At 42.6% G+C, this 26,818-nt stretch overlaps 1 protein-coding gene across 4 annotated transcripts; it reads right to left on the bottom strand.

Moving 5' to 3' along the window:
* Positions 1-242: 242 nt before the first annotated feature.
* Positions 243-23,774, bottom strand: LOC119123744 (FERM domain-containing protein 4B-like). Of its 4 annotated transcripts, XR_005098128.1 has the most exons (24): positions 16,090-16,333; positions 15,746-15,811; positions 15,404-15,498; positions 15,190-15,282; positions 14,897-14,981; positions 14,256-14,312; positions 13,931-13,953; positions 10,934-11,017; positions 10,786-10,851; positions 10,353-10,410; positions 10,049-10,135; positions 7,063-7,139; positions 6,528-6,666; positions 5,416-5,557; positions 5,208-5,341; positions 4,950-5,066; positions 4,604-4,832; positions 4,459-4,515; positions 4,250-4,385; positions 3,623-3,787; positions 2,792-3,543; positions 2,595-2,721; positions 2,183-2,352; positions 243-1,201 (listed from the first exon to the last, which is right to left on the bottom strand). XR_005098128.1 is itself a non-coding variant. In XM_037253096.1 (23 exons), exons 2-23 carry the CDS (start codon positions 15,809-15,811, stop codon positions 1,090-1,092), a joined length of 2,901 nt encoding a protein of 966 aa, XP_037108991.1. In that variant the 5' UTR covers positions 23,557-23,774; the 3' UTR covers positions 243-1,089. The 4 variants fall into 4 exon arrangements, 3 of the variants coding, with proteins under 3 accessions (XP_037108991.1, XP_037108990.1, XP_037108993.1); XM_037253096.1 differs by lacking the exons at positions 2,183-2,352; positions 16,090-16,333 and adding an exon at positions 23,557-23,774; XM_037253095.1 differs by lacking the exon at positions 2,183-2,352 and having other exon boundaries at positions 16,090-16,330.
* Positions 23,775-26,818: the final 3,044 nt, after the last annotated feature.

Raw genomic sequence — 26,818 nt, 5'->3', positions numbered from 1 at the left:
AAATGCAAAGCAAAAAAAAAAACAGTTTCACAGCTCCCCGGAGTCAAAAAAGTGCGAGCGAATAAAGTGAGCAGATCCTTTTTGCATGTGGCACCACTAATCTAATGCTACAGTTTCCAAGGCCGTTTAATTAACTGAACCGAACATTTAATTAGCTAATTTAACGGCTTTAATCCTGCATCCCTCCTCCGCTCATTAAATTTGTTTTGTGGATCCGTGTGTCCTATCAACCACACGACGACTTCAAACAAAATCTGATTTGTTTTATTCCAACGAGTGAAATTATACAAAATCCTAAGAACCAGCTTAACAAAATGTTTGCGATATATTACATGCTTTTCAAATCCACAAGATGCTCCACAAACAACCAGTGTATTAACAATAAAAACATGTAACATTCTCTTGAGAGAAATTACGAGCACCGGTCCATGAGTTCCAGCATGGAAGTATAAAAAAAGCCATTTTTCTGTTAGTTTCTTCTCTTCAATATTTGTGAAGTGGTGTGGCAGTAGTCTTTGTTAGATTTTGGGAGTAATACTGGTGTTAAAACACATGATTTAGTTTAATTTTACAGTAAAGTAAGGTAGTATACTTTAGAAACGTCATGGTCACACAGATGGAATAAAAACGGAAAGCAAAGCATCCGGAAATAAAAAAAAAATAATAATCTGGTGGCTGTGCAGTGTTGCAGGTAAAGAGCCATCTTTGTCCGGTTGGCTGCTAAAGAGCTCCTTCATTTTTGATCAGGTTATGTCGATCCTCATCTGGTCCTTCATTGGTTCTGTTCAAACGTGAATGCAAGTGACAGGAGAAGACGCGGTAAAAAGTTGTTCGGTGCGGCTCAGTGGAGACGCGACTCTGCCCGGTTTCAATGTCTTCAGAGCAAAACTGCGTACTTGAAGTCTGCGTTCCACGGCAGCTTCGAATGCGGCAACGGTGCACAAGTGGCGTCAATACAAACAAGGTCCACTTGGCCTTTGCGTGTAAATTCCTTCATTCTTTGGCTCTCCTCGCTCAGAAAAACAGGTAAGTGCAGTCTAAGGCACCGGGACGCCTTTGTCATGCGCAAAACGATTGAATGACAGGCAGCTAAACTATTGTTCCTGTTGTTGAGCCTTCGTGCCAGTGTATCCGATCCTGCGGGTCCAGGCTGGTTTCCGAATGGTTGCTGATGTCCACTTGGTTGACATCTAGGTAAGATCTGAAATTAGATGAAAAGAAAAACACAATCAGACTGGAGCAGATATTTATGTGATTAAAGAGCCTCTTTCCCACGTGCACAGCAAAACAGAACGTTTCTTGTCATGGCATGATCATCCTGAAACATCTTGCAAAATAACACTCCTCCCTCAAGCTCGCTTCAAGTTGGTCCAAATGCATCTGACAAAAGAAAAAAATTCCATTGCATGCTACAGGTATGAAAGGGCGACTCCAAACAAGTTCTAGCCGCAAGCGATCGATGCCGGACTGCGTTATGGCCACTTGACACAAAACACTTGAGATGACTCAAGTCGGAGTCAAACATTCTCACGCAGCGGAAAAAAAGCATATAGCGCACATAGACACACACACACACACACAGGTAGCGATGAAATCCAACAATGCTCAGGGGCCACATTTTCCTTCTGCCACTTGAGTGCTCTCTCACCACTACAACACACTCCGAAAACGAAAGGAGACATCAGTAAGGACTTGGGTCACGTGACCCTGATAAGCATTTGTGAGGAGTTCACATTTTTGTCTCTTATGATCTCCTCCTTTATGTCGTGACTTTTATGATTGGGAAAGGGAAGCAAATGTCCTGGTCAGAAGTTTGCGTACACCTCTGTGAAGCCTCACTAAAACCCTGCCGCTAAAAATAAAGGAGGAATCTGCACGTGGGCAAAATGGTGAATGGCGGCACGTGAGCAGGGGGGCCCTCTGCGAAAAAGCATAGTGCAGAGGAATGTGATCGCTGAATGACAATATGTCAATCACAGAAAGAAGTAAAGCACGTCGCGTGCCAAAGCCATGCAAGTTAAGTCTACGTGAATTAACATCATCGTGCGCGACACTGAGCAGTCAGTCAAACATCTCAGCTGCAAAGCTCACTTCAAAACATTGACAAGCAGCTAATGAGCAGAGTCTCGGAAGCAGAGAAGGCGCAGGCTCCGGCCGTAGCTTGTCTACCTATTACGAGTACCTTTTGCGAGGTGCACTTTACCGGGCCTGTACCCTGCGGAGGAGGCTCTGAACCTCCTCTGGGCTGCAGATCACCAGCCAGGGGAGAAGGAAGAGGAGGGAAGGCAGGAGGGGGAAAATGAAGAGGAAGGTCTTGTGGAAGAAAAAACACAGCGTCCCCGACCATCAAGGCTGTGCCAAGAAATAGTAAAATGCTGTCAAGAGTGACATCTATGTAAAAGCCAGCCCAGTGGACTCCAAAGGGGAGATGCAAGGGAACAGTAACGGGGGGTGGAGGGGTTATGTTTTTAAAATGGTGCAGTAAAAAACAGTGCTAGTCTGGACATACAGTACATAATAATAATAATAATTAATATTATAACAATAATACATTTTGTAATCTATAATAATAAGAGATCCATTTAGCTTCTTACCTGCTGTGGGTTGGGCGGCCAAAGGGAGCTGTGGTGTAGGTGTAGGTCTGCGGCATCTGCTTGGGCATGTCACAATCGACTCGTCCGTGACCGCCGATATGGCCGTGCCAGTTTCCATTGGAGGAGGCTGTGAGAACGGTGGAGAATGTTAATTCGGAACTCCCTGCGTGTCAACCCACGATTGAGACTCGTCTAACCTGATGAGTAGGAGAGGCTCCTGTTGCTGTGGCTGAGCGGTGCACCCATGGTTTGGTAGCTCAGACTGTGTTGGTCGTATTCGGAGCCGTAAGCCGCCTGCTTGTAGGCCGTGTTGCGATGGTACCAGCCTCTCAAGTGCTCGGCCACAACCGCCTTCTTAAAGTTCCTCGAGATCTGCTCTTCGCCGCGGGGAGCCGGGCGGTTCCTGGGCGGCCGAAGCGTCGCGTACACGTTCTGCGACGTGCCGTCTAGCTCGTCGTTGCCGTAGCGATCGTGCATATCGCGGGGACGATAGGCTGCGTGGGGAGGATGGAATGGCGGATTGACGCTGTAGTGTCCCTCCGTCTCATTGTCGTACATATAGACGCCATTGGGGTAAATCTCTGGCTCCGCGTGGTGAGGATATCCCGTGATGTAGAAGGTCGTAGTGGTGGGTCGAGCGCGGCCCTGGTAGGCGTGACTGTGGACATCCGGCTGCGCCAAATTGGGCATGCTACCCGTGTTGGCGTAAATATCTTTCCTGTGGCGGCCACGCACTCTCCGTCGGTGGTTGGGGTTGCCGGGGACCGTGTACTCCACGCTGGACTGGCTGGTGTAGGACGAGCCGTCGTCGAGTACCTCGGTGCTGTTGCTGCGTCGGGGCGGGGACAAGTTGAACGCGGGCACGCGTGCTTCGGGCTCTAGTGCAAACTTCGACTGGGACTCCAGACTCCCGCTGCGTTGGCGAAAAAGCTGCGGCGCGTCCTCTGATCTGAATGCGACACAAATCAAATCGAGTCAAACTCCATGGAACCAAAATGCATGTTTGGAAGATCTTCAACACGACATACTTGAGTTGGGTGCTGCTGTAAGCGTTGCGCGTGAGCAGCGGCGTGGGAGGCATACTGCGGGCGTCGCGAGGCTCTCTGGAACCTGATTTGTGTGGACTGTTGTGGTTTGTTAAGGCATTGTGGTGACTGCGGTAGAGTGGTTCCTGAATTTGACCGTAATTCGATCTGGAACACAGACAAGAATTAAATATCAGTTCAATATCGGGGATACGCGACTCCTCTTCTTTTCAGACTGGCCGGCCGATGGAAGAAAAACAAAAAACGCTGCGGCGGTGTCCTGAAAACAGCATTTCGCTCATCTGACATTGTGACTGCTTCGAATTAGTTCACATTTGAAGGCAACACAGCGACCGGAAGCTAATTGGGCAACGCCACTTTAACATTTGGCCCCTCCTCTTTGCAACCATACAGGGATCGGCGCTTGCTCCCTCACAGGCATCGACACGTTTTTTTTTCCGTTCTATTTTTAAAACTGGTGGATTTGGGTTGATAAAGGGGGAACTTTTCACAGGGTGGCTTGAGGCAATTGGCAGGAATGCAGATCTGGAGCTGCTTCACAGGTCTCCACAAGCTCCACACCACGCACAAAAAAATATGAACACAGGTGACGGGGCGGTTGCTAAATACCTTCCGTCTGTGTGTTGGTCATTAGCCGAAACTCGTCGCTCATTGCCGGAGTAGATACTGAGTGTCTCTGCATGGTGGGATCTCGGGGAGTACTGGAGCGAACTTGAGCGCTGCCTGTGGGCGCTGAGCTCGTCATCTGCGAGGAAAAACAGGCTTACTTGATGTCTATTACAGTAATGGACGTGAACACTAATTAAAACGGGCCCTACCTTCATCCAGCGTGAAGCTGTCGGACTGAGAGCTGAGGTCTGATGGGTTGACATCGTCTGAAAACGATAAGAAGGAAATGACTCAGAAAATGATTCATGTTGACATGCAAAAGAAGGCTCTGCATGTGTGACTTATTTATGATACCTGCTAAGATCAGCGAAGCTCTTTGGGTGGGATTCTTTCCTTTCCAGATCCTGTAGGCGTTGATCTCCCCCTCGATCTCCTCCAGTTTTCTCATTGCGTCCAAGCAGTTATTCTTTCTCTTTTTCTTCACTGTCTTACTCAGATCCATCTCATTGGTTAACTTCATGGCTGCTTCCACGAACTTCTGCTGCAAGGCGAATCTCCTTTCCAGATTCCTCAAATGGGGGTCCTACAGGAAAACACACAAATGAGTTCTTAATTCATTCACCTACCTAAAACGATCTGGCATATTCTTATTTTGTCGAGCAGAAGGAATCCTCAAATGACTGCAAAACAAAACACTTACCTCATCATAGGGGAAAAGGTCGTCAAGCTTGAATGCTGCGCCGACACGTCTTCGAACTTGAGGAGTCTTTTCGCCAGAAACCAACGGATAGTCTTTTGGTAATCTGCCGGTAATTTCCTGAAAGTGAGAACAATCACGTTATTTTCCGATTTGGATGCTTGACATCTTCCACCGCAATATTTCATCGCTGAGCCATGTGGATCTTGGAGATGACCCCTGCTTTACAGAAATGAGAAAAGAAAAGATTGACAGACTAACCGCTTCTCGCATGCAGATCTTCTTCAGTTCCTCAATTTTCTGTTTGAGTGCGTCCTGAAGTTTTTTCTCTTTTGTTTTCAACTCGCTAATCTTTTCTTTCCTCTGCTCATCGCCGACGTCAGAGTCGGCAGAACCTGTCAGAACATGTGAGATGATGACTAAAGTGGATGAGCGCCCGAGGAGTAGGACAGATGAAGCTGCCACGTACCGGCTGAGATGAGGCTTCCACTACTTGCCATGATGAGCTGATCTTTGCTTGCGGGACCTGGAAATTTACCGATCCGCTGGGTGCTGATTTCTGTGAGATCTACGGCGATGTCTCCCGAGCTTCTTGTTGTGCTCATATTTGACTACGTGGAGAAAATAGACAAGGTATTTTTAAACGAAAAGAGAAATTAAGGAGGGATTGAGAGCTTTTTATTGGAAGAATGTACAAAAATCAGGCTGTCCTATTTGCATGCTGAATAAATCCGCTGCTCCTTCAACCATCAGGTTAGGCAATCTATTCCTGTCCGAACACGTGCGCCATCCGCCTTTGAAACGCAAAACAGGTTTCCTACACACAACATTGTGAATTTAAAATAATGAGATTTGGAGAACTAGAAATGAATAAAATCGAAATCCTCCCGGTTTCACGTTTTTTTTCTTTGATGTATCTCCATTGCAAAAGACATCCACCTTCATGGTGTCTTAGCTCAGCAAATGTCCTCCGCAAAGCACAAACACGAAAAAAAACACGTTGTGCTTTGCATCCTTGGGTAATTGGACAGCGACTAAAAAAAACCCCCACAATTCCCCTTTTGCCATGTTGTTATTATTTCTGCCTTTTGTGTATTCCAAGCTTGACTCTGCACATTATACGAAGGCTATGTGATTCCTTACGAGCTTCATTACGACCGGCATCGTAAAAAAGACAATTCTACTGATTCACCACTCAGACTGAGGAATAAAATGTTCGCTCTGCATAGTAAACAGTTCTTGCGCATCAACACTTCCAAGTACCTGACCCTCTGGTTATCTAAAAATCCTCTTCCCCCATTAAGCTCAAGTGCAGACCACATAAAAATATCCAACATGGGAGCCATTTCTTTTCAAACTACTATATATGTACTCATGTGGGCAAAACTGCTGGTGAGTATAGAAAAAAATGCATAATAAAAGGGGGGGAAAACGAAAGTGGCGCTTTAAGGCGGGGCACATTGGCACAAATGAAACATAGCAAGGAAGGAACACTGTGAAACATGGCTGTCATTTGTCAGTGAATATCAAATAAGCGGGTGTTGAAATATGATCGGAGCATTCTAAGAAGCAAATACTCACTCGACTTTGCTTTCGGTCCAGATAGAACTGGTGTTGACTGATGGCCATCGCCCAGATAGTTTTAATTAGAGAATGACTGGCATACCAGGAGTGAATGACAAGGCCAGACTGTCCAAAGGTCCGCTTGTTCACCGTTTGACTGTTGAAGACAAAAACCTTTATACACTCATTGCAGTTCCCCAACATGGCCAGCAAAAAAAGAAGCCCACAGAATATGCTCGAATTCTCCAGGGACAAAGGCAAAGCTTCAAAATCCAACCAAAATCTCTGCATTTGAGTCATTTCGAAGCCAGCAGGTTGTTTTTATTTAAAGCTCTGGTGCTGGGAAGCAACACATCGAAGATAAAGTCCGCTAACAGCAGGAGAGTGCTCGCTTCAACTTTCAGCCGGGAACAAGGCGCCCTAAATTGACCACTGTCGACAAGATGCAAGGTGTAGGAGAACATCATGCATGACAATAGCGAAAACTGCGGCTATAAAAAGACATCACAGCCCAAACAAAAGATCACAGATCCTTAAAGATTGCTTCACTGACCTGTGGGGGTCGTTTACTTCCACGGCAAATTTCTTCTCTCGGAAATATAAATTCTCTAACTGCTTCCACGAGAACAACTGCAGAGAGCGAGAGAGAAAAAGATTGCTTACAATGAGATTTGCAAGTGTCATTGACATTGAGTGACTACACACGGACCAATCAAAATTGGTCAAAATCTTAAGTTGGGCTCGAAAAACATTTCTCAAGAGTTCAACCACAGGTAATTCTCGGGACGTTGAGCACTGGAGATTAGCAGAAAACATATTATCAGAAATGACATGGATTTGATTTGTTCAGAAAATCAAGACTTGGGTTTGATGAATCAAAGACAGACAAAAAAAAAAAATCAGGATAAAGAATCTTGTTCCGCTCTTGCGGTTATATAATAGGTGTGAACGTTTTGCCAGGAAGCTTCAGGTAGTTCTACCACTGCAGCAATCATGATATCGTGCTATTGCACGACTGCCGCCTGAGATTTGCTATTTGATCCATTTTTTATTTTTTTTACTATAATCCCTCAAAAGATTCTTGTTGCACATCAAACAGTGAGCCAAAGCGAACTGCTCAAAGGTGTCAGCATTCAGGACAACTTTGTACTTTGCAGGAGAAACTATGTCTCAGGTAGGAGGAAAAAAAAAAAAAAAGCAAAACACAAGCTCCTCTGCAATTTCAACATTCTTAAAGATATTTCAAAAACTGAAAGATGGACGTGATCGGGTCTTACCTTGAAGTTTGATTTGACTTCCCCCTGCTATATTCCTGATCCTACTGACTTTGAGCTTCCCACAGGGCTTGAGCTTCCTTGAACAATGCCCTTTCTTGTGTGCTCTGCGGGAACTAGATAGGTGTTGCAAGAGTTTCAGCTGAGCCACACCCCTTTCACCACCCCCGTCCTCTGACATCAGAGACACCTCACCCTCGCCTTTGCGCCACTCTGAGCTTGCTCCCTCTCTCTCTAACGCGCCTACACAGCCCCGCTTTCCTTTTAGCCAAACCAGACAAACAGGTTGTATTTATGTCAATATAATAAAGTACCAAATAGATAGAGAGACAAAAAAAGAAAAAGATACACATACATATATGAGGATGAGGTGAGTCAAAAAAGTTCCAGGACTGGTGTCGCTAGATTTTTTTAGGATATAAGCGACTAGTTTTCCTCTTTAAAAGAATTGTACTGGAGTATGCAACTGTGATTTCAGCATTATTTTTCTTTTTTCCCCTGAACCAACACTTCCACATTTGTACAGAAAACTTAGGTGGCCAAAATATCATTGATTGAAATAATGTCGAGGTTACCTGCAATCAAAACTTTGAGAGAGTTTACACATGCGCTAGCTCATATGGATATGGAGTACAAAAAGAAACAGTTCAGAGACTGCATCTGAGGCCACTGCCAAAATATGTTTGGGATGTGACACACCTCAAGCTTTGCAACAAGTGTGAGCATTTTCTTGCAGATCCCTTTCACTGCTACAGACGTTTTAAAAAGTTTACAGAGTTGGTAGACTACAAAACAAATTGCTGATTTCTTTCATGCTGTTGTAATCTTATCCTGAAGCATTGAGTGAATAAAGAGTGTTTAAGTCAACATTGTTGTCATATCTCACATTTCAGATAGAGATGCCTGTGGTTTTAGTATATTCTGATCCTGCCGGAGGTTTCAGTCAGGATCACAATCAATAACAACCATAATCCAGGCACCTGGGACTACGAGTAACCGACCCCAAAAATAAAACTCCTGAACGGCATACAAAAATAAAGCTCAGTTTGCTCTACCCCTTGGAAATTGTGTCCCGCATTTCCACATGACACATCAAGTGACATTATACAAATATAACCATTCACTGTAAAAGAAATGAGGAAATGGATCTTTTCCGTTTCTATTCTGGGCCTTACTTTCGACGGAATGATTCACAAATCTTAACCATCATTCATCATTTTGAACCCAAAGCGGACATTCTTAATAAATCTTGCTGCTCACTTTCGATAGAACGTGATTCAGAAATCATCACGACGTAAATACACCCAAAACAGACATTCTCAAACACATTTAAGTTCATAGTAACAACAGTATCCAAATCTCTTGACAATACTTGCAGTTAAAAATCACAAGAAATGCCAAATTCATTCTTCAAAAGCAGCAGACTCGCAAGAATTACGAATGTCAACAAACTGTGGTTTTGAAAAACGACTCCGTATTCCCCCAACAGCAGGAAACGGTGAAGGTATGTTCCCTTATCACCCACGAGCACCGCTGGCTGAGTGCCAACGCAAGTCCTAGAGGCCCGTCCGCTCCCTATAGAACACAAATACCACACACGTGACACTGACGGACGGCTCATGGCTGTTTTGGGAACCTGCGTTACAACAGATCCTGCAGCGTCAACAGCTTTCAACTTTTTTTTTGTGCATATGAAAGGCCAACGCAGCCATGCTCAAATACCAAAGGTGGGGGCGTTAAAAGAAATCACATTTTCCCTTGAAATAGGTACTTGGAAGCCCACTAAAGAGATCTTAGTAAAAAATAAATGCAGTTTTACTCAATGACACTCAACAAGCACACGAAAGGAGCATCAAAGACATATTTATCTGCTGAAAAGTACAAACGGAGGAGACCATTGGATATGTCACAGTCCACACCGAAGCCTGCATTGCAGAAAAATACGCCTTTTATTCATTTCCCCCCCCCCCCCCCCCCCTTTTCCTGATTGATCTTAACCTTGACTCAATAGCACCAAACCCGATAATGTCGTTCCCACCAACTCTCTGCTTTCTCTTGACTGGCATGGGAATGGGGGATCTTAATGATGCTTATTTACACATTGAATGGATCATTAACCATGTCAGGGCTAACAAAATCAAAGGTTCATAAGGAAGTGTTGTGATTCAAAAAAAATAAAAATAAAACTCAATAACTTTGGGAATGAACAGTGTAACACTTGCCTACATTTTGGAATGTTCACATAGTATACATAAAAGCAAATACCTTTCTTGGTTTCAGCTTGTCTTGTAAGTCGTACTGGCCAACACCTTTGTAGCTGACACCGAGCCACCAGGGTATTCCCTGCTTGTCCTGTAGCAAAATGGTGTCAAAATTCTTATCGTTGATACATCTTTAATCTAACTAAACCTCAAATCCATTGGATTTAGCAAGACACATCTAAACAAAGCAGACTTTTAAAATAGAATTTTCTGTTTCGAACACTAACATCAAACACTCCTGTACGTTAATGAGGATTTGAAGTTCCTCCGTGAGGAGCGGTGAGTTTTACTGAAGCCACTGATGTTACCTTTACTGGATAATAATGGACTCCGTATGTTGGCAGTGACTCAACCAGGGTCAGATACCTTTAAAGCGAGAGCGAGAGAGAAAGAGGAGGAGATTAGAAGGACCACACTCACTTGTACTCCATCACTGCCAACATGTGGCCTTTGTAAGAGTTAAGTGGCAAGTCATTTACAGTGGGAAGCGGATTGATTTGCTTCCCGCTGTAAAAACAGAAGATGGGAGAATCCATTGATGGATTCAAGGGCACAAAACCTCACTTTGTAAATGACCCCGAGGGCTTGTTTTGGGTTTCAACTGAACGGAACTAGTGCTTTGTTGGCTGTTGACCATGAGCACCTCCACTGATGTCACATTCTGGCCCAGTGACGATCATTACTCAAAATTCACAAACTCAAAACAAGTGTATTCATAAAACAGAAACTCCTGATACTTACTTCACAATGGCCTGTCCTCTGGTCAGTCCCTTCAATTTCTTGTAATGTTCAATCACTTTGTCCTCACTATAATGAAATAAACAATATTTACAAATCATCTCAAGACATTTTGGCGGAAAGAAATATAGGTACTGCTTCGACAACTAACCAGTAACTGAGAGACGGGTGTTTCCTGAGAACTTGGGTGGGCAGAACTGGGAGATGCTTCAGGTTTGATTTGGCCGTTTCGGTACTGTATACATCGATTAAAAAAAAAAAAAGAGAAAATAATTATTAATACCATCAAAACACGAGTCCTCTTTGAGGTACTTTAAGTAAGAATCAAGTTTTTCATTTACTATTTATAGCAAGGACAGGCAAATTCACACTTATGGTACTGAGTAATCAATTCCAAGCTATGGTGCTAGAAATGCCTCCAAAAATCCCAAACTCATCTTGTCACGTCGTTTCTACATTTTAAACATTTGTAGACGAACGCTAGAAATCGTATTTGTGCCTCCGACTGAATTCAAGTTCATGTTTAATGATTGATAGCAACAATAATAATTAAGGTGATGATCCGTTTCATCTTTTATCTTCTGTACAGAGTAAACTTTAGCTTAACTGATGTCCTGCCAAACGTAATAGTTAGCTATAGCACACGGAGGGGGGGGGGGGGGGGGGGGGGGGGGGGGGGCTTTTAAGCCATTTAAAGACCTTCAGAAGACATATTAAATGCAATTACTCAAGCTATTTCAAAACAGGCAAGCTGTTCCAAAATATTGTCGGTTAACTCCAGCCCATTGATTTACCGCACCTTCGCTTAGTAGTCAATCAACCGTGAAAGATTTAACGGCCAGAGTCGCAAGATCCTTGCCAAAAATGTCAGACTCTTGTGAGAAATACACAGACTGGCCATGTTATCTGCTCAGACAAATGGCGGCAAGTCAGTGTCTATCTTACGACGTCATGTCGGAGATAACAAACACGGTTGAGCCCAACCAAAACGCAACGAGCTTGGCTTGGCAGGCCGGCCCGCCGAGCACCTAAACAGAAGCCGCAGACACCCGGCACACTATATTGCATTGTTTCGAAGGTTCGGTTGAAGTCAGGGGACTGACTATCCATGCATACCACTTAAAAAATGAAACAAACTAATCCTATAAAATTTCACCACCCCCAGATGTGTGTGTGACGATCATAGGGACTTTAATCTTTAATCTATAACGCAATAGGAAAATAAAAGGATTGGCTTTATAGCGCAAATGCCATTTGGCCTTGAACTGCCTTCAATAATTGTCAATTTCAGTCTATTCTCAGAAGTATAATTGGGGACAGATATATATAGTGATCCAGTTATGCGAACTAGCTTACGAATGAAAAAATAAGGGTGAGCCTTAGCAGGGGGTGGAGGTGCACACCGCTTCCCCTCGGTTGACTGGCTTTTGCTGCCACGGCACTTTGCGTACATTTTATGAGGAGCTGGTGCCTGATGTTGTCGGGGTGATCTACTCCACAGCCACATTGCCCTGTCAGCAATCTGGAATTCATTACTACGTCTGTTATCTCCCTGCAGTCTGCAGTGTGGGGCCAATTCCTACAGCCCAGCCCAGCCCAGCCCTGAATGTTTTCACCAAAGTGCCAAGAATTATTATAATACTATAAAACCTGATGGGGAATTAATTCAACTCTCAGCTAGGGGTTGGCCACTACATGACATGAAGTTGTCCACCATTGGACAGTGGCCCTTGCTCATCCCTCTTAAGGCAGCTAACTGTTGGAGGAGGAGGAGGAGGTCTCCGGCTAATCTCGCTGCTACAGGGCCCTTTGCTGATACAGGGTAGAGGAGGCCCATTTGTACTTAAGGGATTTACTGAGCCTCTTCATGAAAAGAAGCAGAAACAAAGGAGTCCATTGACCGGAAAGAGAAATATTGCCATGTGACAATGAGGGATGCGCCACTGTGATAACAACACCGTCGTCTAATTTAAATCCCATGTCCAACTGAGACAAGTTTGTGATACAGAGCTTTTCTTACTGTAATCTAATAAGTGAGCCAGACAAACAAAACAGGTACTTTTCACAAATATTGGCAATACTCTATGCATATCATTCAAATAAACTAGCAAAAACAAACATATTGCTAGTTATTGTGAACAAACAACTGTTGCAACGGTTTGACAGAAGAGGATGAGAATTGGACTGCAGTAAAAAAAAAGATAATAATCAGGACTGTTTATTGCCTTGTGCAATTATCCACACCTCATTTCTTAGAGAGCACAACTTTTTGTGTTACCAACAACGACAGAGGCCATTTTGGAGGCAAATCATTTGGACAGTGCACTTGTTCTGCAGATCAGCCACACACTGCTGAGTCGTGTTTACCGCTCACCGCCAATGAATGCCTTCCATTCCTATGCCTGGCATAATGAAACAACATACCTTATCAGCAGGTCGAGCCTCTGAGGCCCACTAAGCTTATCTCCCACTGGTGGACAGATTATGAAGGCAATCTCTAAACAGTCTCTCCCTCCCTCTTTTTCTCACCCTCTCTCTCTCTCTCATCCAAGTACAAGTCAATATGTATCTCCACACAAAGCAAGCATTTAAATATTGTGCAATTACAATGCAAGTAAACCTGCAGTTAGACAATCCAAATATTTTTAGCTCAATCTGGATTCCAGAAGGCAAGTTCCATGCCACAAAGCCAATTCAAGCTAATCATTAACTGAGGGAAGTATCAAGACAGGATCCGAGTTGGTTGAACATTATCTACTGTAAAGCAGTCATTACACTGACCAAAAAAAAAAAAACCTCAAATCTAACACAAATCCTGGTTCCGGACTTTGATCGCAATGGGTACACTTGCCAGCAGACTATTGTGTACTGTACTATCGACTGTCACTTTGTTGATGAACTGCGTTGGAAACTCTATTGTGGAAACGTTTACAAACAAATGAGATCTAATACATTTTGCATAAAAAGCAACACTCAGTCTGCATTAGTATTTGCTCTCTTTATATTATAGTTGCACCCTGCAATGTGCCGTGAGAGTAAAAACCCCGCATTGGTGCAATCCTCATGCATTTAGTTGTAATGCATTTGGAAAATCCGCACATGTGCTTTTTCAGACGTATTTCACATTTAAAGTATAAAATGGCCTTACCATGTGTAATCGCCGCTGACCTCCTACAAAAAAAAAAAAGACAAATAATCAGGTAAGTAAGAGCATTATAACAAACTCCTGCGCTTCTTCACAGCAGATGGTGGATCCTACATTTTAAACGCTAGTTAAGTAGATTCTAACAGAATCTATTTTTGAGCTTCTGTTATTTGCAATGTGCAGTATTTAAATTAAACAATAACAACAGTACTGCATTTCTTGCACCAGTTTTGCCACAAAAGACAAACGCATTTCAAATGCCGCCCGGGCCACCCTTCACACCGTGACTTCAACTAATGATTAAGTAAAAACAGCGGTTCTTTCTTACTTGTAATGCGAATGCAGCCAACTTGAAAATGTGTTCGCTCTCCACTTCGATGTCCTCCTGTTTTGTTGTTGAAAAGACGATTATTAAATGTTAAACGAGATCGTTTCTACGCGCGACCACAAAGTGCAGCCAAACACATAACGGTACCTCGGTCCTCTCGCTACCGACTGAACCACTAATAACACACACACACACAAAGGCTGTGTTTAAAACAGCAGATGGGCACATAATAACGGTAATTCAGCCTACACTTAAGGTGGTGATTTTTATTAACAAGGTAACATATTCGGGTGCAGGATAATTTCAATAGAGCGGCTAACACGAAGACTAAACCCCCACGGTGAAGTGGTACAGTCCGAGCAGGTTCAACAGTCTCCGTCTCCCATGGTGACCAGTATGCTCCCCTCCCCATCCCCTCCTCCCGCCCCTATAGTAAAGTTTTCGACCGTTTGTTGCATTCACGTGCCCCTCGGATTTCTCTACTCTACCACTCCCTGATTATATACAACGTGGGAGAAATTCAGTTGATGAGAATATATGTTTAGTAATATATGAATAGAACGCATTGTTGCTTTTACATTTTTTTACATTAAATGTACGTTCTCCTTTGCGTGCAACAATATAATACTCATAACACTTACATTAAACACCAGGGATTTTGCATTCAAGAAGAACAGCTCCACAGTCGTGTTTTCTTTTAAAAAGGTGATCTTCTCAATGTAAAATCTGTAAAGAGTTTACTTGGGGTTACATCAAGTATCAAGTCAAGTATAATTTGCACGCATTCCATGCAACCTCGAGGCGTTGACACAGTTACATGACTGCCACCTGCTGGTCTACAGCCGTCTTAAATTGGAGGTGCTGTCACTATGCCATAAAACCGTCAACACGTTCTGCTTGGAAAAAAAATAGCCGTTTCCACAAGTCTACTCACCTCACTAAGAATTTGATTTCCAGTGTATCTGAAGTCTTGGAAAAGTCATGATCAAGGACTTTTCGGTCAAGCTGAAGCCAGTTATTCTGACCACTAAAAGTGATACAAAAAAATATATATATATTGCATCAAGCATGTTTAAGGAGTAATTAAAATTGTCTTGTAATAACAAGAAAAACATTATTTTATGTTCAATGTTGAAGAAATTACGTACGTGTCATCTATGAAGCAAAGGCCAAAGTATTCCTTCTCCTTCAGGTTAAAATGGGATGCCACCAAATCTAGCAGGTCTCGTGATAAAAGCTTTGGCTGGTAAAAAAAGAAGTAGACTTTTTTTATTTTAGATTATTTCTTAGATTATAACTATACTATAGAAGTCACAAGGTGCCTCATTGTTATATGGTTAAACTACAACATAAACAAACAAAAACAAACAAAAAATTCATGAACCCTTAGAATCATCATCACTCCCCCTACCCTCACTATGACCCGCTTTCTTATCACCACAGCAATGTAGGCTCATATGTCAAATTTAGAGAAAGATCCAGTTCTGTACCTGAACCAGCAGCTCCAACTTCCGACCGTCAAGTAGGTGTACCCGGCACTGACGCCCCTCAGTCATCTGAAGGATGAAAAAAAACATTTAGACAGGTCATCTTTTGCCTTTATTACACAACACGTCTTCAGCATCACCCGTGGCCATTTACAAAAACACCATGCTTGCACTTACAGTCTGGAGTGAAATTGCTTTTTGTGAAGATGTAACAGTGTCACCTCAGTGTCATGTTTGACTTTGTTTTGACTGAATAGAGAATCGATCACTGAAATAAAAATAAACATACTGCGCACCAAATTCCAAACGCATTTGCTCTGGAGCTATTAACCAAGAAGCTGCCATACCTGGTAGCCATGTCCAATCCTAAACCAGGCCACAAGAAAGTGTTGGCATGGCAACAGCGCCCGGTTGTACCACTTCCTCAAGGTCTCATGTGCCACGGTCCAAAGGAGCTGGCTGCTAGAGGCCACTACGTCCTCTATCCCACGAATCATGCGCACAGCCATGACCTTGTGTATCGGATCGATTCCTACTTCAGATGGCTACACCTCACAGAAGCAGGAGGAACTTGCACGTCGCTGGAGTTAGTTCAACTCAAAGCGCTGTAAAGCCATAAAAGCTGCTATTTGGAGGCACAAGTGCGCATTGTGTACTGTCAGGCTTGTTGACGTCATGTCGCTGGGAGTCATCACCTTTGAGAGCAGCCCGTATCAGGCAAAGAGTGACGCTCTCAAGCACTATAGAAGCAATGAGGGCTTGATAATTAATCAATACAAATACATGCACAATGTAAACTCCAAATGCTTGAATTAGAATCAGTGGCAACATCATAACAAAGACATTTCCACGATATACATTTTTTTTAGCATTGACCTCATTCCCTTATCGTGTTATTTAAGTGGGCCATTTTAATGTCACAAAAAAGTAAACAGACTTTGAGTTAGTCTAGGATGTGGGAGCAATTTCCTGAAAAGTCCAGACATCCCCGCCCAGTACGTTCTGCAGGAGTGTTAAAAATAATTGGCTCAGTTCGGATCAGCCAGGGTGGTAGAACTGACACGGCACATTTAAAAGTGGAACGGCGGTTTGAAACATGAGGAAAGCTTTTGATGTTCAACTTTGGAATGTGAAAGTGCTGGCGAGTTATTAGCAGATGTTTGCGTGTGTAATAAACAAATGTGCACACGCAGCACACCTGACTCAAATAAATAAGGCAGAGAACACATAAGCAGCTACGCTGGAGAAAAAATAATGTGGAAACAATATTATCTTGCTTCATTTGACTTTCCCAAATCAAAAATGTTCACAGACCTTGAGCATTATTTTTGCCTCATTACAGAAAATGCAAAATTCTTTGTAGTCAGTTATACATTATGCAAACAATAAACACAAAGCAGTGCAAATCAGGATCAGTCATGCAGATTGAAGACTCAGAAGCCGTGTGTGCTAAGCAAGTAATATCATAAAGCGTGGCGTTAGACAATTCCACAGAATTCTGTTCCATTTGACTGTATGCTTAACGCGAATCGTCATCGTCATTAGGCTCGTGACAGGGAGGGCCACTGTATCCAACTAACCATGGTAAGAGCAGACAGGCGTAAAAGGCCACGGCTGTCTGGGGGTGACAGCCATACATACACAAGAGAGTCACAGGTGTCAAGAACAAATGCACTTTCAGGCAGCCCTGGTCCAAAAGCATCTTTTCAACACACCACTTACATTTGTCTTCAGTTATAAGAATGAGGTCACAGTAAAGCAGGGGTGTCAAACTCGTTTTTTTCACGGGCCGCATTGTAGTCATAGCTTCTTTCGGAGGGCCATTATGACTGTCAACCCAAATAAATGTATGAGCACCGCATATTATTTACAGTAAAAGCTACAAAACAAACTGACAAATAACTCGTTTTCAAATCAGACGAGTAAAAACTGGTCCAATATTATAAAAAAAAAAAAAGATATTAAAAGTGAAGACAATTTGATGCACAATTTGTCTTCGCGGGCCACATAAAATGATGTGGCGGGCCGTATCTGGCCCCCGGGCCTTGAGTTTGACACCTGTGCAGTAAAGGTACACTGCTGGAGTAGCGCTATCACAGTCTGCTCGCATCGCAGCTTGAGTGGCACATCATTTTTCCTAAATCTTCTTTTTCTTGCCTGTATGAATACATAATTAATGTGTTTCGCCTTAGTAGCTCATTCTACACAGCTGCTAACTGAATCTCAATACCCCCCCATTCATAGCCTGGTACTACGCTGACAAATGACCTAATGCCATTTGATGTCACTCTTGGAAGCACTCCACCCACCTTATGTGCTGCACAGTGCACACATAAACCAGACAATTACAAGCTCCGTTGTTCTCTACCCTTTTATTGTCCTCGCCACCACTCAACTGTCAGGGAGAACTGTAATACCCACTTACGAACACCAGATGGGGGAATTTAGCTCCGCCAGCTACAGTTTGAAAAAGAAAAGGCCAATGCATTAAGTGGTGAATCATGAAAAAAAATATTGTCCATCTATGTGTTCATTGTTAGCTCCTCCATGCGCCGTTATTTTCCAAATTTCACCACTCCTTTGTCTCTCGCCTGCTATACGGGATCTTGATCTGTTGAGAATACAACGTGGGTCATGACAGGGAGATGAGTTGCCAAGATCATCACACCTCCAGTACGCTAAGCTCATCCCCTCATAGGATGGGAATTAGCATGTCGATTCATTATTCTAAAAGTGGCGTGAGTGAGGCGCAGCGTGAATGGAGCATAGAAACAGCTGTCATGCACACAAGTCTGCAGCTGGCAAGCTGGAGCACAGACTGAGGCTACAGCTGACAGGCTGAATGCAAAGGACGTGCCGTATGCCTGACACACTCACGCAAGCACACACGCGTGTGATGGCTAACGTGCCTCGCAGGACCTGGTTTGCACCCGTGGTGTAAGGCAGGAGAAACCAGCTGTCAAATATCTCCCATGTCGCATACGTGGACAATTGGTAGTCATGCATAAATAAAGAGGGGGGGAAAAAAAGAATGAAATATGTATTTAGGCCATCTCAATTGAAAACATAAACAATGTTCAGGATCATCAGGACATGTATTGAATATTGTGATTTTATATTATCGTTGGCGGGCAGAAAGCTTCTTCGGCTAACTAAGTTGAGCACAGAAATGGTCGACGCAAAAATTCTGATTCAACAAATAAGCATAAATTAGATTTAGTCATCCTGCTGTGGCCTGCCCTTGCTCCTGAGATACGTTTTCATTGTCATGCCAATATAAATGAAATAAAAGCAACGGTTTAATTTTTGCAATTAGTGAAAATCAAATAAAGCCCAAGAGGGGAATATGTGGGTAAGCCTCCTTATCAATGGAATTTGAAAAGAATAAGCAGTTGTGATGCTGATTGACTGGCACATTAACAAATTCATTACACCAATTTGTCTCGGACAGCGTCTCGAATTGCAAAGTGCTTGAACGCAGACTCTTCCCCATTTTCATTGTTTTACAATTTCAAACAGAATTTGTTTTATTTGACCCTTATTTGATCAATTTCAAACAGAATTTGTTTTATTTGACCCTTATTTGATCAATTTCAAACAGAATTTGTTTTATTTGACCCTTATTTCATCCAGTTTACTGGGCTTCTCTGAAAAGCTGAAAATAATCAGGACCAAGATTCAAACTAATACTAAATGTTCGACTAGAATAAATTGTAATTGCACATCCAGAACAGTAGATGGCAGCGTTGTGCTCATCATCAGAGTCTGAGCATGGAGTATGAGTTTTCTTGAATTATAATACGGATTTAACCCACGAAATACGTATTTAGCGAACCAGTCGGCCTCCGTGCCGCCCAACGTGAACTCATAATAGTAAAGAGACCAGATGCTCCTCAATCCAGTTTGCTACCTAGATAATTTGAATCAAGCAGCTGCGGAGGCTCATTATCCCAGACCACACAAGATCCAGATAACTATCCAGACAGATTCTGTGTGGAAAACTGCCACAGCTCTGGGACAACAACTGGAAAAATGGTTGGGGTTAAATAGCCTTTAGGACTGTGGAAAAACGTCAAATTGTCTCCAACTGCAATTTATGAGGGGGTTTGTTTGCACCATCATATTAGCCAATGATGTGAACAAAAGCCTGTGAAGCCCCTCAAGCAATTCAAAAAAGATAGATGTTGGCTCACTATGCATACCTAACTTGGTGTTTCAAGGTCATTAAGACCACAAATAAATAAAACAATAATAGAGACGCAGAATGCGATAAACTTTCTTCATCGTGCAGTAATTGATATCATTGTCACATCCAGCAAACTTCTCAGTTGTGCTTATGAGCATTACATTTCTTACTTCTTCATTTGGACACCAGCGTGAGAGCATGAGGAGCTTTATGCTAGATGTGAACGCACAATATGAAAGTTGGCAAATAGTTGGCACAACATGAACTGTGATCCATGTCTCAAGGCTGTTGATTCCAATGACTCTGTTTTCCCAGGGTGAACTGTGAAGCTGTGTCTTTGTTGAGCAGTATTATCAGAGGGGTTCCACTAATTTCATTTTCACCACACAAACCATCAGTCATCTGGAGAGTAAAACTAATTACTCTGATAATCACAGTGGCATATGCTCAACTGTTACACACAAGGCAACAAAACAACCGCAGGTCGGCCTTTGAACTGCATAATATTTCAAAAAGAAGCAACCCAATGGAAACTTAGAAAAGACTTCCCATTAAAGACAGCTAGAAATTTCCTTCTCCCTATTTTGTGGCTCAACACCTACATCTTTCCTTCATAACGGACCCTTGGTCTCACAATGACTCGCCCCCTCCCCTCCCCATTGAAGGGTGAAGGTGACTGAAGAGTCTTGTCCGTTTAAGCCACATACTGTGCTGAGAAGGTGCTGATTTGTTACGTTAAAGGACTGCATCGTCATATATTTGTTGCTCATAGTTAACACAATGATAAAAAAAAAAAAACTTAGTCTTAAGTATTTAGTGTGATTTCACCTTATACATTTGGATTCATTTGTAATCCTTAGCACGAACAGACAAACAAGCTCCACCCACACAGCTCTAGTCGAAAAATGATGCCCACGCACAAACATAAAACACTGACGTAATCCAGACCAAAAAAAAAAAGAATAAAATCAAGTAAAGGTTGAAGGGTAAAAAACAGGAGACAGGAAATAACTGTGGATTTTATAGACTGGAGGGGATCGAGACTGAGACATCCTGCTCGTCTCCGCCTCGCCTCTATCTCCTCTGGCACATAACGTGAGAAACGCTCACAAGGGGCTTGAAGCTTTGAGCTGTATTGATTTCTATCCGGCCTGAGGCAGTGGACTACTGTAGCATCCAAAATGTATTTATTTATTTAGCCATTCATTTATTTAGCCATTTATTTATTTAGCCATTTCTTTTTTTATTTAGCCATTTATTTGTTTTCATTCAGAAGAAAGAATTTAATGATAGCACCTCAGCCCATTGTATTCCATTTGTACCTGTGGGAAGGGGTGAGATAGACGCATCTCGTGGTAAGCTTCATAAGAGATGCTTGCCTCTTCCTTGGCTCAAAAACCTCCAAGGCAAGTACTATTTTCTGTCCTGGTGTTTTCATTCCCTTGCCTCACTATAATTCAAGTGCATCTCAAATATGAAATGAGACAGGGTTTAGTTTTTGTTTGCATTTATAACAGTAAACACGAAACGGAAAACAGAATTATTCATTGCTAACTAAACCACCATTAAAAAAAAAAGTCTCACAATGAGTAAGATATTTTTTGGATACAAGTAAATGTAGGTATTGAGTCATCAGGCGTGTGTTTGGTTGACTCTTTGTTTCACACAGGATGTCCTGTCTGAGAAGACAAAGCAGACATGAAACGAGGAAGCTCTGCAATGTCTGCACACTGCTGGACTGACAGCAAATGGGGAATAGATTCCCATTGGCACAAATTTTGGTGTGAACCACTTTGAATGTGATTACAATATGGATAAGCACAAAAAACATTCAAATAATATAAAAGGAGACCTGTTTTGCCTAAATTACATCACATGCCTAGATAGACAACCTCAACACTCGTGTCTGCTTTGGAAGATCTGAATTGATTTCTACTGCTGGGCCAATTGATAATCACTGACCCAAAAAGACAGGCGCTGGAAAATAATAGCGCTCCTGAATGCGAATTGAGCTTCAACACCAACATTATCATCATCAACAACAACTCTAGGCCATCAGAATTCTGCTGGATACAGGACCCTTCAAGGGATTGCGATATTGCACCCAAAATACTCACCACCGTTTCAGAACCAGTCAGGCCAGCACCGTATTCTTGCTGATGCATTGAATTTTAGGGACTTGTGTGGCAACAAATCACAACCGACAAACATCCCTCATTCAAGTCAGCAAAGTGTCGATTGTAGTCAAAAACTGTGGGAAAGAAGGGAAAAACGCTGCCTGCCTTGTTACACATAATAGGGGTGACACAATTGGGAATGCGTTTTTCTGTCAAACTGTCAATATTCACAACCTTGTTTACACGGACAAGTGGCTGCAGTGATCACAAAGCGTTTATGTTAACGCAATCGCTGAAGCTCCATTTCGTTTTTGACACATGGCAAGATTAAGTGCTCATTTATAGCTAAATCTTAGAGAGGCTCCACCCAACTGAAGTAGCTTTGGTGTAGTTTAGTGTTCTTGTAGCTTAGCTAGCTACATTTATCTGTTGCTTGCCTTGCACTGGGTCCTGATTGGCAACTACAGTAATCCCTCGTTTATCGCGGATAATTGGTTCCAAAAACCACCCGCGATAAGTGAAATCCGCGAAGTACGGTCACCAACAAGAAATACTGGGCAGGCTAACGAGTTAGCGGAAAGATGCGAATTCGCGATCGTGCTAACACGCGAAAACGGACTTCTAAAAGAATGTAAACGAACATTTGGAGCAATACTACATTGCCCTAAAGGTTAGACACGCGTTTCCTCAATTTAGAAGTTTTATTTTGACTTTTAAATTTTTTTTTTTTTAATTTGGAAAATAAATCCGCGATGCAGTGAAGCCGCGATAAACGAAACGCGAAGTAGCGAGGGATCACTGTATATTTGTGTTGGGCCTCGCAGCAGTGCTGGAATATTCCAGGCCTTAATAGCTTTATTGGACTGGAAGCGATGAGCGCATACAAATCAGCGGAACTAAAGCTGCACTGCATCTGTAGTGCGTGTGCAAGCATCAATGAAAAAGCACATGTTGATTTCATGAGGAACCAACTGCATATAGTAAACACAAACACAAACTTCCCTCTTTTTGTTCCTCACATCTCCGGTCCACTGGATGTCCTCCAGATAAACCTTCTTGTCACAACAAATGAAAGTGGTGGGGACATCATGTCCACCGTTATGACTCGGGGTGGTATCACTTTGTAAACACCTCGACACCACACTATTTTCATTATTTAAAGTGACACGAGACTCGCAGCGGATATCACGTTCCTGCCTGCCCATTGTTTGTTTTGTGCAGGGAAACAGGATATTCACACAGAGTGCTCACCAGCTGACATGAAAAAAGAAAGAAAAAGAAAAGCAAACTCACATTCAGACTTTTCTCTTTTCGGGCTGTTTATGATGCAACAATTCCCATTTGACAATCCTTGAGACAATTTGACAGCAAAAGCACGTTTAGTTTGGGATTGGCACTTTTGTAGATGAAAGTCAACAAAGACGGCATTTCATCATACTGTCACGTAGCCCATTGATTTTACAGCAATTAGAATCAATGTGAAATTATGATGACAAATAAACGTCTCTCACCTTGTGTCTTTTGTTGTGCTCGGATCGCTCCCATGCACTTGTTATTGTTTGTGTTCACGAGGTGTCAGCCGACGGATCACCGGCGCCGATCCGAAGCAAACTCAGCGCGTGCAATATTCTTAGAATGAACAAATAAATGGAGTTCATCGCAAATAGGACTGTTAAAGCCAGGAAAAGATACCGGCCGGGATACCGTGACACGGTTAGCGCTCACCGGCCGGTCCCGTCATCTATTCGCACTGCCCGCCTCCCCTTCTTCCTCAGCCAGCCAATAGAGGAGCGCTTTCTCTTACGGGACCACAATCAATCCAAATAGCAAATAAAATAAATAAAATTGGGCATACGGAGGTAATTTCCTCCTCTTTTAATCAGAAAGCAGTGCTGGTTTAACACGTTTAAATGATGTGCAACCGATATACGTTTTTGAATTGCATAAATTCAATGGATTCCCCCCCCCCCCCAGGGCATCTTTGATTCAGTAATACACTTAATGAAACCTTTGTAGTCAATCAAACAAGGAATTAGTATGTCTGTCATTCTATCGCATTTTAATCCTTGAACTGCATAAAACAATTTCATTTCATGCGTTTTCTTTGTTTATTGCTTTGTTTTTCAACTTGTCAGGCAAAGGTAGTATTTTTGAACTCATTGCTGAGTTTGCACCGTAAGGAAAAGGGAAGGAAAGGAGTGCCACACAGATGAGGTCTCAAATGTGTGGAACAATGGGAAAGCAGCACTGAAACTGCAGGAACAAGGAAATGGGAGGGATGAAGCGGTCCACTGTGGCTGCATGTGAAGCAGTTGAACTGAGGGGCACAAGATCATCTAGTTCTTGTTATAAATACATAAAAGAACAAAAGATTTGTGGGGGGCATGAATTTGTGGTGCAGAAAGCTTTCATCAAAGCATCACGAATCACCCCAGTGACAGTCTCACCCTCCCCCATTTATGACGACTGCTGCAAACTGTGACCAGGCTTAGCCCAGTGCCATGTGTGCACCCCCAAAAGACTCGCAAAATCTCAACCCCCGCCACCACAACTGAGATTAGCCTCTAGCAATTTGTCCTATGACACTTTATAGAAAATATCTTCTCACTATGATAATACTAAACCCAGGGAAATGATTTGTGGGAAATACATTTAAGGCATGGTGGCATGTTTTAAATCTACTCAATCCAAAACACAAAATAGCACATTTAGTAATAAGAAACAAATGTAATCTTCGTGTATGCATATCTTTTGATCGCCAGTGATGATTTTGTAGACTTTTGAGAGGGTTAAGCTGTGTTCAATTAACAGATGTTAACACAGTGAGGTCAATCCTCCTGAGCCCCCCCGATTGACACACTGTCCCAGAGCTATTGGCCCATTGTCAGTGTGCATGTTGTCCCTTGGTCTTTAGCTGCACATTACCCTGCACCCCTCCAGGGCAGATTAACCATGTCCCTATACCATCAGCCTTGACCTTGATGGGCTAGTAATGTGATTTTTCTTTGTGCGTTGACTTACACTGACTACAGGAAAAATCCATTCAATCTATGGGAAACATTTTGCTTTTATGTGCTCATGCCATATAAAAGGAGGGATGACAATACGTACCAATGTATCAAAAATGAGTGCTGACCTTCATTCCCATCTCTCAGCAGCACTCGAAGCGGGTCAGTTGTGCCACCAGTCACCAACTAAGCAACCAGTTGCCATCCTTCACTTGGACTAGTTCTCGCTCCATTCAAATAGCGACTAGCACTTAATGCACTCTCACAATGTTCTAGTTCCATTGACAGAAATCTGTTTCAAATTGTTCCACACTCACTGTCCTTCAAAAGTTTAATCATTTATATTTTGTCATCGTAAAAGTAGTTTTTGTCACGCTTGACTTTAAAGGTCAACAAAATAAACTGCAAATAGAACCGGTTCAAAATGTTGCATTAGCTTTTGACTGACGCCCTCTGCTGACCATTTTTGTTGCAGAAGCAATTGGCCCTGGAAAATAACCAAATCCATACAAGGAAGGTCGTGTAAGGTGACATCACAGTATTTGTAGTCTCGTTAATCAACATAATTTATTTGAAAAGTACAAATAGTCCAGACATATATTTTTTTCAAACCATATGAATACTGCCATGTTTAGGAGCATTTTGTTGGCTCAACGGACGTAGCAAATGTCCTCCAGACACATGTACAGAATGAATAGAGGGAATGGCTACATGTGACTGATATAAACTTAGCATGACAACCCCTAGTCCACAACTGTTCTACAATTTCACACTAATAATCCAGGACAAAGAACAAAATACCAAGAAACAATAAATGCAGCAGTGCACCGAATCAACATCACACACTTGACTTCAAGACTCACAATAAACTACATTTAACCAGCTAACCTGACTCCCTCCAGTGGGGGTGGGCGGTTTTTCGGTTGGTTGGTGTGAGTTTGCTCTTGCATTTTGAACAAAATGTTTTATCATAAATAAAAGGTGCGTCATTATTTTTATTTCAACCAATCAAGTTTTGTCAGAAAATCAGTGTTATAATTTGTGTCATTATTGTGGTAAATAATGTACAAATCAACAGTAGTAAATTCAGATTGGTTAAGCATCAATACAGCCGCAAGCTAAAGAAGTCAAACCACTGAATGCACATGCAGTAGCCTGACAGAACTTTCTCACATGACAGTAAAAGCAAGATACAAATCAGTGAACGGTCCAAAATCGTGACGTGGCTCAGGCGTCTGGTTAGCATGTTGGTCATGTGTGTGCAGTGTGTGACAAATGGTGCTTGGACCATTGCTGAAAAGTTTTTAGTACATTGTCCGAACTTTTGTCGGCAGCGTTATGCAGAATTAGCGCATACGCATTTGGAATGAGTTAATAAAGAGAAAAAAAAAAGGCTTTTGGGCAGCAATGGATTTTTTTTATTTTTTATAAATAGTCATATGCTTGTTTACCTTCCACTAACACAATTCCATCATTTTCGTGCTCCCGTGCAAACCATGATAACAACTTCAACCCTTTCTTAAAATAAGGTTGGCTCCAAAACTTTGGCAATGTGTCATACGCTTTTTAAAATCTCAGTAAAAGATGGCAATCTTAACAATCGTAGCTCCCGAGCAACAAGCACACCAGCGGCGTTTCCAATCCATCAGCGTGAACATGCAATTCAGCGCCCACTGTTTGGTATCTTAATAAATCAGACCCCGCGTCTCGGCTGGCAGAGGAATGCCTCCGGATTGGAGATAGGTGAAGTGACTGCGGACTGGGA

This window comes from Syngnathus acus, chromosome 5 (genome assembly GCF_901709675.1).
Source record: "Syngnathus acus chromosome 5, fSynAcu1.2, whole genome shotgun sequence".
NCBI lineage: Eukaryota > Metazoa > Chordata > Actinopteri > Syngnathiformes > Syngnathidae > Syngnathus > Syngnathus acus.
The sequence above is the reverse complement of the archived record's forward strand: the minus strand, read 5'-3'. Positions and strand labels throughout refer to the sequence as shown.